Source organism: Erinaceus europaeus, chromosome 1 (genome assembly GCF_950295315.1).
Source record: "Erinaceus europaeus chromosome 1, mEriEur2.1, whole genome shotgun sequence".
Lineage (NCBI taxonomy): Eukaryota > Metazoa > Chordata > Mammalia > Eulipotyphla > Erinaceidae > Erinaceus > Erinaceus europaeus.
This window is the reverse complement of record NC_080162.1, coordinates 116,354,079-116,372,795: the sequence shown is the minus strand read 5'-3', so window position 1 is coordinate 116,372,795 and position 18,717 is coordinate 116,354,079. Positions and strand designations below refer to the sequence as shown.

General features: G+C 45.8%; 1 protein-coding gene across 1 annotated transcript in view; it reads right to left on the bottom strand.

Moving 5' to 3' along the window:
* The window catches only part of PI4KA (phosphatidylinositol 4-kinase alpha), a 153,322-nt gene that overhangs the window by 119,662 nt on the left and 14,943 nt on the right, over positions 1 to 18,717 (bottom strand). The window contains 2 exon segments of the mRNA XM_060194530.1: positions 13,082 to 13,175; positions 16,116 to 16,232. Of these exon segments, the coding sequence (XP_060050513.1) occupies positions 13,082 to 13,175; positions 16,116 to 16,232 (211 nt within the window).

The window sequence follows — 18,717 nt, the reverse complement described above, 5'->3', positions numbered from 1 at the left end:
ACAACAACGATAAACAACAAGGGCAACAAAAGGGAAAAAATGGCCTCCAAGAGCAGTGGATCTGTAGTGCAGGCACCGAGCCCCAGCAATAAACCTGGAAGCAAAAAAATAAATAAATGAATGAAAATAAGGGGCAGGGGGAGATAGTACAATGATTATGCAAAAGACTCTGCTTGAGGTTCTATGGTCCCAGGTTCAATCCCCAGCACCACCATAAGTCAAAGCTGAGCAGTGCTCTGGAGTGTCTCTCACTAAAAAAAAAAGAAAAAATGGATAAAACATTTTATAAAATAAATAAATAAAAATAATGAGTTCACTGGAAAGGTTGTTCAGTAGGTAAAGCATAGACCTTGCATAGGCAAGGCCCTTAAATCAATCCCTGGCACTGCATTGGGAGAATCAAGGGGTGCTCTAGTATTTCTCTCTCATAAAACACATCTTTAGGAGGCCAGGTGGCAGCACGCCAGGTTGAGTGCATATGTTTCAATGCACAAACACTCAGGTTTAAGCCCCAGCCCCCACCTGCAGGGCAAATGCTTTGCAAATGGTGAATCAGGGCTCCAAGTGTCTCTCTGTCTCCTTCATTATCTCCCCCTTCTTCTCAGTTTCTGGCTGTCTCTATCCAATAAATGAATAAAGATAATGAACAAAATCTTTAATAAAATTAAATGTGGTAGTTCAATAAATTTAAATGTTTCTTGAGTCAGTTTCAGTTTGAGATTATGACATTCCATGTTTATTATCTATAATTTATTTATTTGATAGAGATCCAGAAATCGAGAGGGAAGGGGATGATAGAGAGGGAGAAAGACAGAGAGACACCTGCAGCCCTGCTTCACCACTTGTGAAGCTTTCCTCCTGCAGGTGGGGACTGAGAGATCAAACCCAGGTCCTTGCACTTTGTAACATGTGTGTTCAACCAGGGGTACAACCACACAGCCCCCTTATTCTCCATCTAAATAAAAGTAAAACATCAATCTTGGTAAAGGATTAGATAGTATGTAGAGATGAGCTGTCAAATAGCAATGACTACTACTTTATTCCTCAAATTAGATACCAGTGGTGGGAATAGATGGCTAACTCCTTTGCAGTTCATATCTTTACTCTGTAGTTTTTTAAGTTCCAACATACATGCATAAGCATACTAGGTTATAAGACATGATGAAAACTCAAAAGTTAACAAGAATATTGGCACAGTAAGATACTTGTAAGAACTGGGGGGGGGGGGAACATTCTTAGCAGGTAGGACCCACCTAACAAATTAGGGCTATAACACCAATGAAATGTGTTAAGAACCCTCCTTCCAGGCACCAACCCCCATGTATCTGGAAGTAGGTCCAGAGTCTCACAGAGGAACACTGCACAGAAACTCTGAGTCTTGAATTCTGAAATGCTGGTGTTCCAGGTTGATTTTGGAGTCACAGGAAATCAATAAAAGGATGTCAGTACTGTAAATGTTTTGCACAATTCTTCATACATAGTGGACCTATAAAATCTTCTTTTTTTTCCTCCAGGGTTATTGCTGGGGCTTGGTGCCACCACGAATCCACTGCTCCTAGAGGCTATATTTTCCCCTTTTATTGCCCTTTTTTTTTATCATTATTGTGGTTATTATTGTTGTTATTGATGTCATTGTTGGATAGGACAGAGAGAAAAGTAGAGAGGAGGGGAAGACAGAGAGGGGGAGAGAAAGATAGATACCTGTAGATCTGCTTTACTGCCTCTGAGGCAACTCCCCTGCAGGTGGGGAGCCGGGGGCTCGAACTGGACCCTTATGCCAGTCCTTGTGCTTTGCGCCATGTGCGCTTATCTCGCTGCGCTATTGCCTGACACTCCCGCCCCCTTTTTTTTTTACCAGAGCATTGCTCAGTGTTGGCTTATGGTAGTGCAAGGAGTTGGGGTGGGGGTGGCAGATGAACCTGGGACTTTGGAGCCTCAGGCATGAAAGTCTCTTTACATAATCATTATGTTAGCTAGCCCCGCCCTCTGTAAAATATTTCAAAAGGCCTAGAAAGAAGAATGGAGAAAGACAGGGAAGTTAAGGGGAGAAGGGAAAAACAACTAGCTTTCCTTTAGAAAGATCAAAATAAAATACAAGTTAAAAAGAAATACACATAAATTTATTTGCTTCTCTCTTGCCCTCTCTTCCCACCCCCTCCTTCTTCTTACCAGAGCACTGCTCAATTCTGGTTTAAAGTGGTGTTGGGGATTGAACCTGGGACCTCAGAGACTCAAATATAAAAATATTTTGCATAACTATTAGGCTATCTTTACAACCCTTCCATTTTAAAATAGGATTTTATTGAGAGAGATAAAAGGAGAGAGAAACAGAGAAGAGGATCTCTCTAGCACGTGCAATGCCAGGGATCAAACTCAGAAACTTATGCTCCCATGCCCACCACCACTGAGTTACTTCCCAGGCTGTGAATTAATTCCATTTCTAAAGGTGCAAAAGTTTAACTGAGACTTAGCAACAAAGAGATGAAACCATTATAGTGAACTATATAGACAGCCAAGTCCCCACATCCACCTCACTCTAGGAGAGAGCCTACTAGTAGTGTTATAAAAAAAAAAGACTGGTTTGGAGATGGGCAGGTGACCCAATTCTAAACAATAAAACACGGGAAAGGTTCCTGAGGGTCTCCAAGTTCTTGCTCATGTTCAAGGTACAATGAAAAGTCAGTTGGCTGTCTCTCTCCCTCTCTATTACCTCCTTCCCTCTCAATTTCTGGCTTTCTCTATCCAACAAATAAAGATTAAAAAAAAAAAGTTAAAAGAAAAAAAGGGGCCAGGTGGTGGCACATCTGCTTGAGCGCACATGTTATAGTGTGCAAGGACCCAGGTTCAAGCCCCTGGTCCCCACTGTTAGAGGCAGTAACTCTAAAATAGTTATAGTTGCTTTTTAAGTTTGAGTTTTAAGAATAGTTTAAATATAGTTGCTTTTTGCCTTCCTGACCAGTGAGGTGGAAAATTCCTTGCCCCTTTCCCCTCGACAGAACCTGAGAGGCCATCAATTATTTTGACAGACCCTGCAGCGAGCAGGACTCATCATGACCTCTGCAACAGAATACTGTTACCAGACAGTTAAAAATGGCCTGACAAATGATGACCTGATAGATTGCAAACAGATGGTCGGTGGTCCCAATAAAGAACAAAAAAATGTGGTGACCCCCACTTTGGCAATGACCTATTGGTCTGGTGTGATGTTTAGAAATAGCCCATGCTTTGCTCTGAATGGATCAGGCTTTTGCTAAGTTTGAAATGATTGGATATAGGCAGATAAGGTGATGTGTTCCCCCTCCCTGAGTGTAGTCTGAATTCCTATAAATTGTATGGTTTGAGCTTTGTTCAGGGTCGAGCTTGGTAGACTGACACCAGTCACCATCTCGGCCCGGATTGCAATTCGTGAATAAACATCTTTTGCTTCCTTGCAGTGGATGGTGGTTTGATTTCGCTCTTTAACATTTGGAGGCCCCAGCGAGATATCCTCAGACGGAGGCTCCTGAGGACACCCCATCCTGGGTCCGGATCCTAGGAAAAACCTTGGAAGCTTTTGCCCGGCGCCGGTAAGTCAGGCCTGATTTTTGTGCACGGTACCGTTTCATTTGTGTGCTTGTGTGTCCCCGCGGGGCCTGGGTCTGTGGATTGCGGGACGCCGCATTGAAATCCCAGACTGCAGCGCTGGGAAGTGACGACTTCCAGGCTGCTTGGGTTGGGTGATAACTGGATCTGAAACAGGGTCCGCACCCTAAGGATCTGAAACAGGGTCTGACAGCCCAGGGTTGGGTGATAACTGGATCTGAAACAGGGTCCACACCCTAAGGATCTGAAATAGGGTCCGACAGCCCAGGATATTAGTTCTGTCTTTTGTGGCCATTTGTTGTGTCTGTCTTCTCTCCTCTTTGGCGATTCGCGAAAAGGTTGACCTTGTTAGTGCAACTGACGGGTCTGGCCGGAGCTACTCTCTGGTGACTCCTGAAGGCCTAACCTGTGATGCCTTAGTAGCGATGGCCGGAAAGGTAATCGCCCTCCCTTGACTGGATGAATGGTTTGATGTGAATGCTAGTGTGCCTGTTGCATGCCTCACGGTCGAAAGACTACGGGGCTTGATTGGGCTCCAACCTGCGTGTCCGTGGAGTCGTTTCAGCTAAGTGGAGATTCTCAGCCTGCTGAGACCGAGGCCGGGGTTTATACGGCTACTCCTAAGCTAAGACTCCTTAAGGTCCCGCGAGGGGCCCGGCCAGGCGAGCATAGTTGATTGTCTGGCATCCATCGGATGTCAGTTCTTTTTCCAACACCCACTGTTTGTCTCTTTCTGTGTCAGCTGTCTTTCTGTGTCCAGACACCAATAGGCTTCAAAAAAAAATAATAATAAGGAACTCTTGGGTAGGAAAACTGGAGTCCTCATTTATAGAAGCTCCACGCAGTCTAGTTAAGGGAGAAAGTCCCAGGTGGACACCCTTTGGGTTAGCAGGAAAAACGGTTGAGAGTGAGAGAACGTGTGAGAGTGTATGGTGTGCTGGCCAGCAAGTACAAGGAAGAGTGAGAGGAATCTTTGGTCTAATTGCTGTGATTCTTGTTGCAGTGTTTGTCTCCCTTCTTTTCCACTTTGATGAGGAGATGGGACAGAGTCAGTCCAAAACCAGCTCGCTAACCCCCCTTGAATGCTTGACTAAAAATTTTTCAGATTTTTCCAGGAGAGCTGCTGGGTTTGGAGCCCAGGTGGACGCCTTCACACTGAGGAAGTTCTGTGAAAGGGAATGGCCAGCCTTTGAGGTTGGCTGGCCTGAGACGGGAAGTCTCGACCTGGGAAAGTGCACGGCAGTGCACGATGTGATCTTTGGGAATCCCGGGCACCCTGAACAAATGCCATATATTGAGATCTGGATGAGTATTGCTAATGATAAACCAAGGTATCTGCGGGAGTGTCAGGGCGACTCCAAAGGAAAAAAGAAGGTCAAAAGCAGGTCGAGAGTGTTGGTGATCAAGGGCACGAAGGGGGATAGATTCCCTAGGAGGCCTACAGCTCCTCCTGTCCTCCCCACTAAGCCCGAATCCCCCATACGACTGAAAAAGAGGAGGGATGAGAACCCTCCACCGTATGCTGGCACTTCAGGGGCTACCGCTCCTGAACCCGATTCCACTTCTGGGTTGCCATCAGGAGTCCTGAGCCCACCTCATACCAGAGCAGGAACTATGTTTGGGTCAGAGTCCACACCAGTCGGGACTTTTCCTTTACGGGAGGTGGGGGAATTAGATACGTCAGGATGGCCCCTCCGAACTTATGTCCCGTTTAGCACTTCTGACTTGTATAATTGGAAGAATCAAAACCCTCCTTTCTCTGTAGACCCAGAAGGGGTGGCAACTCTACTTGAGTCAGTTTTTTACACTCATCAACCTACTTGGGATGATTGTCAGCAGCTGCTGAGTACCCTATTCACTCTAGAAGAAAGGGAGAGAATTAAAATCGAGGGAAAGAAGCAGGTCCGGGATAAAAAGGGAGAGCCTCCCACTGACCAGGACGTGGTGGAGGAGGTGTTCCCCCAATCCCGACCTAAGTGGGACCCCAACACAAGCACCGGGTATGAGGCCCTCACCAGGTACCGCCAGACTCTATTAAGGGGTATCCGGGCTGCGGGTCGGAAACCCACCAATCTGTCTAAGGTGACCGAGTGTAAGCAGGGTGCAGACGAGAGTCCGACTGCCTTCTTGGAGAGGTTGTACCAGGTATATCGAACCTGGACGCCCATAGATCCCAAAGCCCCTGAGAATGTGCAGGCAGTCGCCCTCCAGTTTGTGGCCCAATCCGCCCCAGATATTAGGAAGAAGTTGCAGAAGTTAGAGGGTTTTGAGGGGAAATCTCTCTCGGAGCTGTTGGCTGTAGCACAGAAGGTTTTTGATAATAGAGAGGACCCCGCGAAAGCCACTCTGGAACTGAATAAGAAGATGGCACAGGTCCTTTTGGCTAGGGAAATAGGAAATAGAGAGGAAAGAGGGAGGTATGTGAGAGAAAAAGGGCAGATGAAGGGAAAAGATAAACCCCTGAGAGGACTGAGAAAGACTCAGTGTGCCCTATGCAAGGAAGAAGGGCACTGGAGGAAAGAATGTCCAAAAAGAAAAGAAGAGGAAGGAAAGAGAATGGGGAAGGAAGCCCCCCTCTTAGTTTTAGATTGAGGAAGTCAGGGCTCCTCCAGACCCCGGGAGCCTAGGGTAAAACTCGCGGTAGGGGGGAAAGTAATTAATTTTTTGGTGGATACCGGGGCCACCCACTCAGTACTTCAACAACCAATTGAACCCACCGGAAGAGATAAGGTTAAGATTATAGGAGCCACTGGGGAAGCAAGGAGTTATCCAAAGTCCATAGGAAGAGTCGCTGGCCCTGGCCTGAAGACTATTACTCACTCTTTCCTAGTGATACCCGAGTGCCCTGAGCCACTATTAGGTAGGGATCTCCTTCATAAGCTACAGGCCACCATTTCCTTTGAGACAAATGAAGGACCAATAGTACAAGCAGGTGGCCGAATTTTGCTCACCATGCCGGTAAGGGAGGAATATCGTCTCTATGAAGCACCACAGAATGTAGGCAACCCGGACTTATTAACAAGGTGGAAGCGGGAGATTCCAAGAGTTTGGGCCGAGACCAACCCCCCAGGGTTGGCTAAACATGTGACCCCCATAATAGTCCAATTGGTCAGCACTGCCACCCCAGTCCGAGTCCGGCAGTATCCCATGAGTCGGGAAGCCCAGCATGGTATCAGGAACCATATTAGACGCCTAAAAGAGGCTGGTATCTTGGTGCCCTGCAAGTCAGCCTGGAATACACCCCTTCTCCCGGTCCGAAAGCCTGGAACGAACGACTTCAGACCAGTGCAAGATCTGCGAGAGGTAAATAAGAGGGTAGAGACCATTCATCCCACAGTTCCCAACCCTTATACTCTCCTCAGTCTACTGTCGCCTGATCGAACCTGATATAGCGTCCTAGATTTGAAAGATGCCTTTTTCAGCCTCCCCTTGGCCCCACAGAGCCAACCTATCTTTGCCTTTGAATGGACAGACCCCGAGGAAGGTGAGTCAGGACAACTAACTTGGACCCGACTTCCCCAAGGTTTTAAAAACTCTCCGACCTTGTTTGATGAAGCCCTAAGCAAGGACCTACTGACCTTCCGAAGTGAGCACCCTGAGTGCAGCCTCCTACAATATGTGGACGATCTGCTGATCGCTGCCTTATCTCGAGAGGATTGCGAAATGGCAACCAGAGACCTACTCGAGGTACTGGGGAACTTGGGGTACCGGGTATCGGCCAAAAAGGTTCAGTTGTGTACCCAAGAAGTAACCTACCTGGGCTACCAAATTAAAGAAGGACGAAGGGCCCTGTCTGAGGGAAGAGTCCAGGCTATCCTAAAGATCCCGACCCCCACTACCAAGAGACAGGTCCGGGAATTCCTGGGAGCGGTAGGCTACTGTAGGCTATAGATCCCAGGGTTCGCTGAACTAGCAAAGCCCCTCTACACCGCCACTGGAGGGGGCAACACTCCTTTGAAATGGACTGAGATGGAGGAAAGGGCTTTCCAGGCACTGAAGGAGTCCCTGGTAAGTGCCCCAGCTCTAGGTCTCCCAGACCTGAACAAACCGTTCCAGCTGTTTATAGCAGAAAGTGCTGGTGTGGCTAAGGGAGTACTCACTCAAACCCTGGGGCCCTGGAAGAAGCCTGTTGCCTACCTGTCTAAACGACTGGACCCAGTAGCGGCCGGATGGCCTGGATGTCTGAGGACAGTGGCAGCAGCTGCCCTACTGGTGAAAGAGACTACCAAACTAACTTTTGGGCAGACCCTAGAAATCACCACAGCCCACAATCTTGCCAGCTTACTTCGCTCCCCTCCGGACCGATGGATGACCAATTCTCGGGTCACCCATTATCAGGTACTGTTGTTGGACCCACCCCGCATTACTTTCAAACAGACTGCAGCCTTAAATCCAGCTACCTTGCTCCCCAACCCAGAGGAAGACGCCACCCATGACTGTGGAGAAATCTTGGAAGCCCTGACCTCATTGAGAGCTGACCTGACGGACGTCCCGCTACCAGACGCACAGGAAACCCTCTACACGGATGGGAGCAGCTTTGTGGAGGACGGCGTACGGTATGCAGGTGCCGCGGTGGTCACCAGCCGGGAGGTCTTGTGGGCTGCATCCTTGCCACAAGGGACATCAGCCCAAAAGGCGGAGCTGATAGCACTCATTCAAGCACTCAAGTGGGGAGCAGGGAAAAAGATAAATGTGTACACCGACAGCAGGTATGCTTTTGCCACCGTCCATGTCCATGGGGCACTATATCAAGAGAGAGGACTGCTGACGGCTGGGGGAAAAGCTATCAAGCATGCTCAGGAGATACTGGCCCTGCTAGCAGCTGTTTGGGGGCCAGAGAGGGTTGCTGTCATCCACTGTAAGGGACACCAGAAGGATGACTCAGAAGTCTCGCGAGGCAATCGGTTGGCAGACCAGACAGCTAGGGAAGCGGCCCAAAGACTAGTGGGGACCACGGCCCAACTGGTGGTGGCTACCCCTATACCAGGAGAAGTGACAAAAGGACAGAAACCAGTGTACTCGAAACAGGAAGAGGAGATGAGCCGGAGACTGGGGGGGAGATTAAATGAGGAAGGATAGATCGTCCTCCCGGATGATAGGATTCTATTACCCCAGCCACTGGGAAGACAGGTGGTCTCTCAAACGCACCAAGGTACCCATTTTGGGGGAAACAAATTAGCTGAACTGATCAGTAAATTTTATTTGATAATTGGTTTGCACAGGATCTCCCAGAGTGTGGCAGGTCGCTGTGCAACGTGTGCCAGAGTCAACGCTAACCCAGTACAAGTGAAAGGACCAGGAACCAGGTGGCGGGGGGGGGAACCTGGAGAACACTGGGAATTGGACTTCACTGAGATGCCTGTGGCTCAAGGAGGATATAAGTATCTCTTAGTCATGGTAGATACCTTTTCAGGGTGGACCGAAGCCTTCCCCACTAAGAAAGAGACTTCCCAGGTAGTAGTGAAACAACTGGTCTTTGAAATTATCCCCAGGTTTGGGCTCCCTTATTCACTGGGGTCGGATAATGGCCCGGCATTCATTGCCAAGGTCACCCAACAATTGGCAGAAATTTTAAAAATTAAATGAAAATTACATTGCATTTACCGCCCCCAGAGTTCGGGGCAAGTAGAAAAAATGAATAGGACTATTAAGAAAAGCTTAACCAAGTTAAAAGCAGAGACTGGCGGAGACTAGATTTCCCTTTTACCCTTTGCTTTGCTTAAAAGCAGGAATACCCCATACGTGTCTGGATTTACTCCATTTGAGATTGTGTATGGTAAACTGCCAACCTTGGTGCCCCGGGTTGAGACTGAAAAATTGGCCGAAGTGTCACGGGGCAGACTCCTCAAGTCCCTACAGGCCTTGCAGGTGGTGCGAGGAAAAGCCAGAGCCGCCGTCCGGGACGAAAAGCCTGGACCCGGAGGGAGGAAAGCCGAGGCCAAGTCCCCTTGTTCGAGCCTGGTGATTCCGTACTGGTGAAGAAGCTGCATCCTGACCATCTCGAAGCCCGGTGGGAAGGACCATACACCGTGATTCTGAGTACGCCAACTGCTGCTAAGGTTGCCGGGAAACGACACTGGATTCATCATACTCGCCTGAAGAAATTTGTGGCGGACCCCCCGGAAATAGAGAATCTGAGGAAATGGTGTGCCGTAGCCACCCCAGACCCAATGAAGGTCCGCTTGGTCTCCTGCTAACTTGTGTGTGTGTTTTGCCTGGTGCACTTCTGTTTTACCTCTGCCATTGCCCAAGCTCACATGCCTCCCACCCCCGAGTGTCCTCTCTGTATGTATGGGAGCTGAAAAACAAAGAGGAAAAGATGGTCGCCAACCAACTAACTGCCGGGCAGCCTATATTCACTCTTGATCTGTGTGATCTATTTGATGCCAACTGGACCAGGGTAATCTATGCCGGCCAGACTGCAACCGGAGGGACTACTATAGATGGGGGGTGTGGCTCCATTGACCTGGAGGCTCGCCTTTGGGACAGACCCTATTATGTATGTCCCAAAGAAGACAGCCCCACCAACTGCAGAGGAGAACCATATTTTTTCTGTGGGTTGTGGGGGGAATGTCTGACAACATCTCCAGAGAGGGATGGTGATAAGCACCTGAAAGTCACAAGAGTGATTCGACCAGGTGGCCCGACCGAACCAGGTACTTGCTATATTAGACTGTAACCCTGTGGAGGTGACGGTCAAAACTTAAAATGAGACTGATTCATAGATGAGAGGGAGAATGTGGGGCATTAAGATTCCTTTTTCTGAAAAAGACTTTGGGACATTATTCACTATTCAACTGCGGATGCTGCCATGGACTCAGAATCCTATTGGGCCCTTGAGACCCATCATTTTAGGAGAAGACCCCCGACCTACTCTCTCCCCCTATCTACGGATGGGTAGAGAGAATGAGACTAATGGGGATCAGACTGACATTGCACCAAGTGGCACTAAACTGACTGACGCAGAACCTTTACATCCCAGGGTGAAGCCACTAGTGAAAACTGTAGAATTAATGTATTACCTTTTAAATGAGTCTGACCCTAACATAACCAGAAACTGCTGGCTGTGTTTACACCCTGAGCCTCCTTATTACATAGGTGTGGCTGCCTCTGCAAGAATAGGTAGCCAGAAGGGAGACATAAGGAAGCTGGCTCTATCCTCTAGCAACTCTAAGGGCCCAGAATGTAAGTGGGGAGTACAGCCCCACATGACACTGGGAGATATCCAGGGAACAAGAACTTGTATTATCACAGCCAACTATAAATTGGAATCCTCCCCGTACAGGGGAAATTGCAACCTAACCATTAAAGTTAGTAAGACTCAAGAGTGGGCGACCCTCCTCAAAGCCCCTGAGGGGACTTGGTGGGCCTGTACTTCGGGCATGACCCCCTGCATCACCCCCTACGGAATGACCAAAGAGGACCTCTGTGTTTTGGCCCATATCCTGCCCCATGTATACTATTCCCATGGCGAAGAAGGGTGGGCTCACCTTGAACGGCAAGGAACAGACTACCTCGGACCAATAAGACGGAAACGTGTCCCGATAGTAGTTCCTATACTCGTGGGGACAGCCATAGCAGGGACAGCGGCAATGGGAGCTGCAGCCCTAGCTAAGGAGACTACTCTAGTACAGTTAGATCAGCAGATCAATCAAGATATGGCCACACTAGAGGGCACTATTGAATCTCTCGAAGGGTCCCTATCTTCGTTGGCCGAGGTGGTCCTGCAAAATCGTAGGGGACTTGATTTGTTATTCATGAAACAGGGTGGGTTATGTGTGGCCCTGAATGAGGCCTGTTGCTTTTATGCCAACCACTCCAGAATGGTAAAGAAAACTTTAAGTGAGGTCAAGAAAAAAACAAAAGATAGAGATAACCGTCTAAGAGACCTGAGCGAGGACAGCTGGTTCGCAAATCTATTTTCTTGGCCCTCTTGGTTAAAAACACTAATTAGTTCCCTGGCAGGGCCTCTGATCACCCTACTTCTACTTCTTACCCTGGGGCCTTGTCTATGGAGGTCTTTGATCTCCTTGATTAAAAAGAAAACTGAGAAGGTTATGCTCCTGGAGTCTCAATATGTCGAGGAGCAATATAGCTCAAAAAAAGAAGAAGAAGAAGAAGATGAATCAAAGATTTGATTCCCAGCTAAGACTAGTGGGGAATGTTAGAGGCAGTAACTCTAAAATAGTTATAGTTGCTTTTTAAGTTTGAGTTTTAAGAATAGTTTAAATATAGTTGCTTTTTGCCTTCCTGACCAGTGAGGTGGAAAATTCCTTGCCCCTTTCCCCTCGACAGAACCTGAGAGGCCATCAATTATTTTGACAGACCCTGCAGCGAGCAGGACTCATCATGACCTCTGCAACAGAATACTGTTACCAGACAGTTAAAAATGGCCTGACAAATGATGACCTGATAGATTGCAAACAGATGGTCGGTGGTCCCAATAAAGAACAAAAAAATGTGGTGACCCCCACTTTGGCAATGACCTATTGGTCTGGTGTGATGTTTAGAAATAGCCCATGCTTTGCTCTGAATGGATCAGGCTTTTGCTAAGTTTGAAATGATTGGATATAGGCAGATAAGGTGATGTGTTCCCCCTCCCTGAGTGTAGTCTGAATTCCTATAAATTGTATGGTTTGAGCTTTGTTCAGGGTCGAGCTTGGTAGACTGACACCAGTCACCATCTCGGCCCGGATTGCAATTCGTAAATAAACATCTTTTGCTTCCTTGCAGTGGATGGTGGTTTGATTTCGCTCTTTAACACCCACCTGCAGGGGGAAAGCTTCACAAGTGGTGAAACAGTGCTGCAGGTGTCTCTCTGTCTCTCTCCCTCTCTATTACCTCCTTCCCTCTCAATTTCTGACTTTCTCTATCCAACAAATAAAGATTTTTTAAAAAGTTAAAAAAAAAAGAAAAAAAGAAAAGTCAGTTGGCTCTCCCTCCTGCTCTCTTACACATGGGCTCTAGAGAGAGTGAGCAAGCACCACTCACGCTGTTGCTGGCAGGCAGCTATCTCAATCAGGAGTGGACTAGCTAAAAATATCCTAACTGATCTGTGAGTACAGTCAAACACTTCACTCTTTTTTTTTTTTTTCCTCCAGGGTTATTGCTGGGCTCGGTGCCTGCACCATGAATCCACTGCTCCTGGAGGCCAATTTTCCCCCTTTTGTTGCCCTTGTTGTTGTAGCCTTGTTGTGGTCATTATTATTACCATTGTTGATGTTGTTCGTTGTTGGATAGGACAGAGAGAAATGGAGAGAGAAGGGGAAGACAAAGAGGGGGAGAGAAAGATAGACACCTGCAGATCTGCTTCACTGCCTGTGAAGCAACTCCCCTGCAGGTGGGGAGCCGGGGGCTCGAACCAGGATCCTTATGCCGGTCCTTGTGTTTTGTGTTTAACCCACTGCGCCACCGCCTGACCCCCAAACACTTCACTCTTATAGACATTGAGTACACACATTTTTTCCTCACATTCAGGGAAAACATTTTTAAAAATTACCTCTGCCTTTCCGAGCTGTGCTTTCTTCTACCCAGTACACCTTGGGAAGACCTTTAAGAAGTCGAAGAAGGTAAGGAACCACAGAATCTTTGTGCTAAAAATGAAAAAGAACAAAAAAATTACATTTGCTTTTTTTTAAAAAAGATCTATTTTATTTATATCATGTGAGCTATATAGAGAGTTTCACAAGGGGGGCACTATTCTAGTACATAAGGCACCAGGGACTGAATTGGGAGCTTCAGGCATGAGCAGAAATTCTGCACCTTACTTACCAAGTGACTATTTCCCCAGCTTGAAGGCTGGATTTAGTAAGCTACATAGTTGGCAACTTCTAAATGTAGATTAAAGCCAAACCAAAGCATACCTACATCCTAATCATCTCCAAAATGAAGTTTACTCGGTATGGCACCCTTCCTGTCCCTTTTGGCAGTTTCAGGAGGCTGTGCCCGTGTGTGTACCTTGGGTGCCTTTCTGCAGCTGGATGACTCTGCCTTCCTCTGGGAGTAGAGGTGCTGTGAGGACCTCTCCAGAGAAGAAAGGAGGTGGGTGCGTGCGCGTGCACACATCATCAGCTCTGGCTTATGGTGGTGCAGGGGACTGGTTCAGGCATCAAATTCTTTTGCACGGGAGTTGGGCAGTAGCGCAGCAGGTTAAGCGCAGGTGGTGAAAAGCGCAAGTACCGGCGTAAGGATCCCGGTTCAAGTCCCCAGCTCCCCACCTGCAGAGGAGTCACTTCACAGGCAGTGAAGCAGGTCTGCAGGTGTCTATCTTTCTCTCCCCCTGTCTTCCCCTCCTCTCTCCATTTCTCTCTGTCCTATCCAACAACGATGACATCAAGAACAACAACAGTAATAACTACAACAATAAAACAACAAGGGCAACAAAAGGGAATAAATAAATATTTTTAAAAATTAAAAAAAATTCTTTTGCACTGGCAAGACTTAGACTCTGTGGGTCATAGGATGTCAACTTAGCAGGTCCTGCCAAATCTTATCAAAAAATCTAAACCACTTATACAGATTTTTGTTTTATTGGCACTGCGTGGTGACACACGGTTAGCACACAAAGTACAGATTTTTGTTTCGTCATCTTCAGGGCTTCCTTGTTCTGAACTGACTTTTCAGATAGGAGGAGAGAGAAGAAAGAGACCACAGAGTCTTAGTTTTCTTCAGTACATTGGAGGCCGTGCCTAAACCTGAGTTGTCAACACGACAAAGAAGGCACATTATCCAGGTAAGCTATCTTTTCAGAACTATAAGCTTTATCTGCAAAAAGTATTTTCCTAATTATTATTATTATATATATTTTTAGACAGAGGAAGAGAGAGAATAAAGCACAGCTTTCTTCAATGTGGTGGGATGCAGGCTTGAACTAAGGTCAAACACATGGCAAAGCAGTACACTACTCAGTACACTAGCTGTTTCACTGCCTTTCCCTTTATTTTAGGTAGGTAGATAGGAGAGTGTGTGTGTGTGTGTGTGTGTGTGTGTGTGTGTGTGTGTGTGTTGTCAAGGTCTTGTGCATGGGTGATTCAATGCTCTAAGGATAAATTTTAATTTAATTAAATTTTTATTTTTATTTTATTTTTATTATTATTGCCTCCAGGGTTATTGCTGGGGCTCGGTGCCTGCACTGCGAATCCACTGCTCCTGAAGGCCACGATCTTCCCACTTTGTTGCCCTCGTTGTTGTATTTATTGTTATTGTTGCAATTGCTGCTGCTGTTGGATAGGACAGAGAGAAATGAGAGAGAAATCAGACAGAGAGGAGGGGAAGACAGAGAGGGGTAAAGAAAGACACCTGTAGATGTGCTTTACCACTTTACCACTGTAGATGTGAAGCAACCTCCCTGCAGGTGGGAGCCTGGGGCTTGAACCAGGATCCTTATGCCGATCCTTGTGCTTTGCGCCATGTACGCTTAACCTATTGCGCTACTGCCCAGCCCCCAAATTTTTAAATTTCTTACCAACAGGGTTAGCACTGAGGCTCGGGGCCTGCACAATTCTACTATTCCCAATGGTTACTTTTCTTTCTTTCTTTTTAATAAAGAATAATAAACAGAAAGGGGAAGAGAATGGGGCAAATAGCATAATGGTTATGCGAAGAGACTTTCATGACCGAGGCTCCAAAGTCCCAAGTTCAATCCCTCGTACCATCATAAGCCAAAGTTCATCAGTGCTCTGTACTAAAAAAAAAAAAAAAAAAAAAAAAAGGAAAAAAGAGAGAGGAGGAAAGACATCTGAAGTGCTGCTTTACTGCTTGTGAAAGTCCCTACCCCCAAAAGTTGGAGGCTAGGGGCTCAAACTCAGGTTCCTATGTTCTCTTCTCTTTTCTTTTTTTTTCTTCCTCTTTTCTCTCTTTTTTTATATTTATTTATTTATTCCCTTTTGTTGTCCTTGTTGTTTTCCTTTCTTTCTTTCTTTCTTTCTTTCTTTCTTTCTTTCTTTATTTTTCTATGTCTGATAGAGAGAGAAAGGAAGAGATACACTGCTTCACTACCTATGCATCTTCTCCTGTTGTGGTTCTCCCAGGTGTGCTAAGGAACTTGGGACAGTCTCATACCACCTGGACAGTGCCCAGGGAGAATGGCCTCCCACTATATCCACAATAGTATACATAAACACATTTAAGGATGTGACGGAGATCTGGTTACCACATCTGTCACCCCACTGATCGCCAGGGTTGATGTGGCTGATCTGGCTGGCTAGGCACGTGTCCCCTTCTTCCCTCAACACTTGTGTGTCCCTCCTACTCGGTCAAAGAGGACAACCTTCCCCAAATAGAGACGGATTGGTCTTTGGTCAAGGGTATCCAAGTAGCTGCACTCCCCTGCTAGAACCTCCAAACAAGCTCTCATAAATACATTTAAAGTGAAAATTAAAAGCTATATATCTAATAAATGACTGCTTGCTTCAATTAACCGTGGTAATACTAAAGGACATGGTTACACCATTCTCTCTTGGAACTTTACGCAAATTTAAAATAATATAACCATCTTTTACAGTGAATAAACATTAAATTTCATAAAAACTTACCTGAAGGTCAGATTCAATAAGAAAAATGCCTAATGCAATTACTGCATCTCTCCGTCTTTCATCTAATTGAAAGATTCCATGGAAATCCACTGGGCACATACAAAGCAGCTTCTGGACCTAGAAAATAAAAACAAACCAAAACAAAATATACATTAAGACATGTTGGCTTATATTCAGAGTAAATCTGTATCATAAAAGTCCACTGAAGGAGTCGGCGGTAGTGCAGCAGGTTAAGCGCAGGTGGCGCAAAGCGCAAGACCTGGCGTAAGGATCCCAGTTCGAGCCCCCGGCTCCCCACCTGCAGGGGAGTTGCTTCACAGGCGGTGAAGCAGGTCTGCAGGTGTCTTTCTCTCCCCCTCTGTCTTCCCCTCCTTTCTCCATTTCTCTCTGTCCTATCCAACAATGACCACATCAATAACAGCAACAATAATTACATCAATAATTAAAAAAAAAACCAAGGGCAACAAAAGGGAAAATAAATAAATAATTAAAAAATTTGAAAGTCCAGTGAATAGCCATTTTCTAAACTGAAAGTATCTAAGGGTAAGCATATCCTTAGCTCACATTAAAGATCTGAAGCCATAAAGCCCCTAGAAAAAAGCAGGGTATGTTCATTAATACTAGTCTTGGTGATGACTGCTTAGATTTGACACCAAAGGCAAAGATAAACAAGGGGCCAGGAGACAGCTCACTCAATAGAGTGCATACTGTACCAAGTGTGAGGACCAGGACTCGAGCCCCTGGCACTATATGAGAGCGTGCACCAGGGGAAGCTTCATGCCTGAGAGTCTGAGTACCACTTCTCAGACTCAGGAGAAGCTTCATGAACAATGAATGGAGTTGGGCTTTCTCCACTTTTTATCCCTTTTTATCTTTTTATCCCTCTATGTCTCCCCATCTCTCTCTCTTCTAGCTAAAAATAAAACAAACAAGTGGGACTACAATAAAGTAAAAGGTCTGCACAGCAAAGGAAACCATCAAAATAAAAAGGCTAAGCAATGGTCTGGTAAAAATAAAAATATATGAATGAAAGTAAGTAAAATAATATATTTGTATAAAATATATATGGATTATGTACAACTTAATAAGGAAAAAATGTGGTTAAAATATGGGCAGAGATGTGGTCCAGGAGGTGGCGCAATGGATAATGCACTGGACTCTCAAGCATGAGGTCCTGAGATCGATCCTGGCAGCACATGTACCAGAGTGATGTCTGGTATTCTTTTTCTCTCCATCTTTCTCATTAACAAATAAATTTAAAAATATGGGCAGAGAATCTGAATCCTTTTCCAAAGAAGATGTTCATATGGTCAACAGGTAAATAAAAAGATACTCAGTATCACAGCCCAGTGGTTCAATCACTGAACTTAAAAGCAAGAGACCCTGAGTCTGATCCCCAGTAAACCATATGCCAAAGTGATGCTCTGGTTCTCTGATCATGTCTCTCATGTTAATAAACATAAAGAGAAATCAGAATGGATGTCTTTCATGACATGATCTGCTGTGTAGAAAACCCTAAAATATCTTCATACACTAAAAAATAAACTTAGTATCACTAATTAAGGAAATACAAATCAAAACCACAAAGAGAAATCATCTCACACAGTTAGACCATCCACTATAAAAAGAGACAAGACATAACAAGTGAACAGTAAAATGATCATCCCCAAGACTCCAAGCACGCTACCAGTGAACCACATTAACATCTTTGAAGAGAGTGAAGTCCTTAATTAAATATCCCTACAAATCAGAAATTTAAAGACGGTGGATTTATATCATATACTCATATATATGTATGTGCATCCATGAGATTCGAAAACTGTTGATTAATGAATCACTCTAGAAGCTGAGTGAGGGGTCACGACATGCTATCAAAGTCTCTGTACTCTGCCCTGTCTTATGCAATACTTAACCAACCTGTGCCAAGAAAGAAGATATATCATACCATGTCACATACCATGGAGTGGAAGCTAATGTCCTAGAAGACACAAATCTACAGAAACTGGGACCGGAAGCTATCACAGAAGCAGCACACAGGACTTGCGTGGAAGAGAGGTCTCAAGTTCGAACCCCAGCACCAACAGCCAGAGCTGGGCAGTGCTCTGGGAGGGGAAAAAAGTGCAACCTCATTTTAAAATCTGGAGGCTAGAAAGTGGCTCACCCAGTAGAGTACACACTTTACCATGCTAAGGACCTAGGCTCAAACCCCTGGCCACCACAAAGAAGTACCACACAAAGAGGAAGCTTCAAAAGTGGTGAAGTAGTGCATAGTTTCTCCTCTCTATCTCTCTCTCTGTGTATCTCTTTTTTAGTCTTTCATCTTCTACCTGGGAAAAAAAAAAAGTCTATGGAAGCTGTGAAATCATGCAGGCAGACAGCCCCAATGAAGCTATGGTTGCAAGGGAAAAAGTATGGAAATACAAAAAGATAGATAACTTATTAGTATTACCAAACTCCAATCACACATGATTAAGACTTTGAAAAAAAAATTAATGAGAAAGAATGGAGAGAGAACAGGAGCATCACTCTGGCACCTGTGATGTCAAGATCCAATTCAGGAGCCCATGCTTGAGAGCTGAATGCTTTATCCAGTGCACCACCT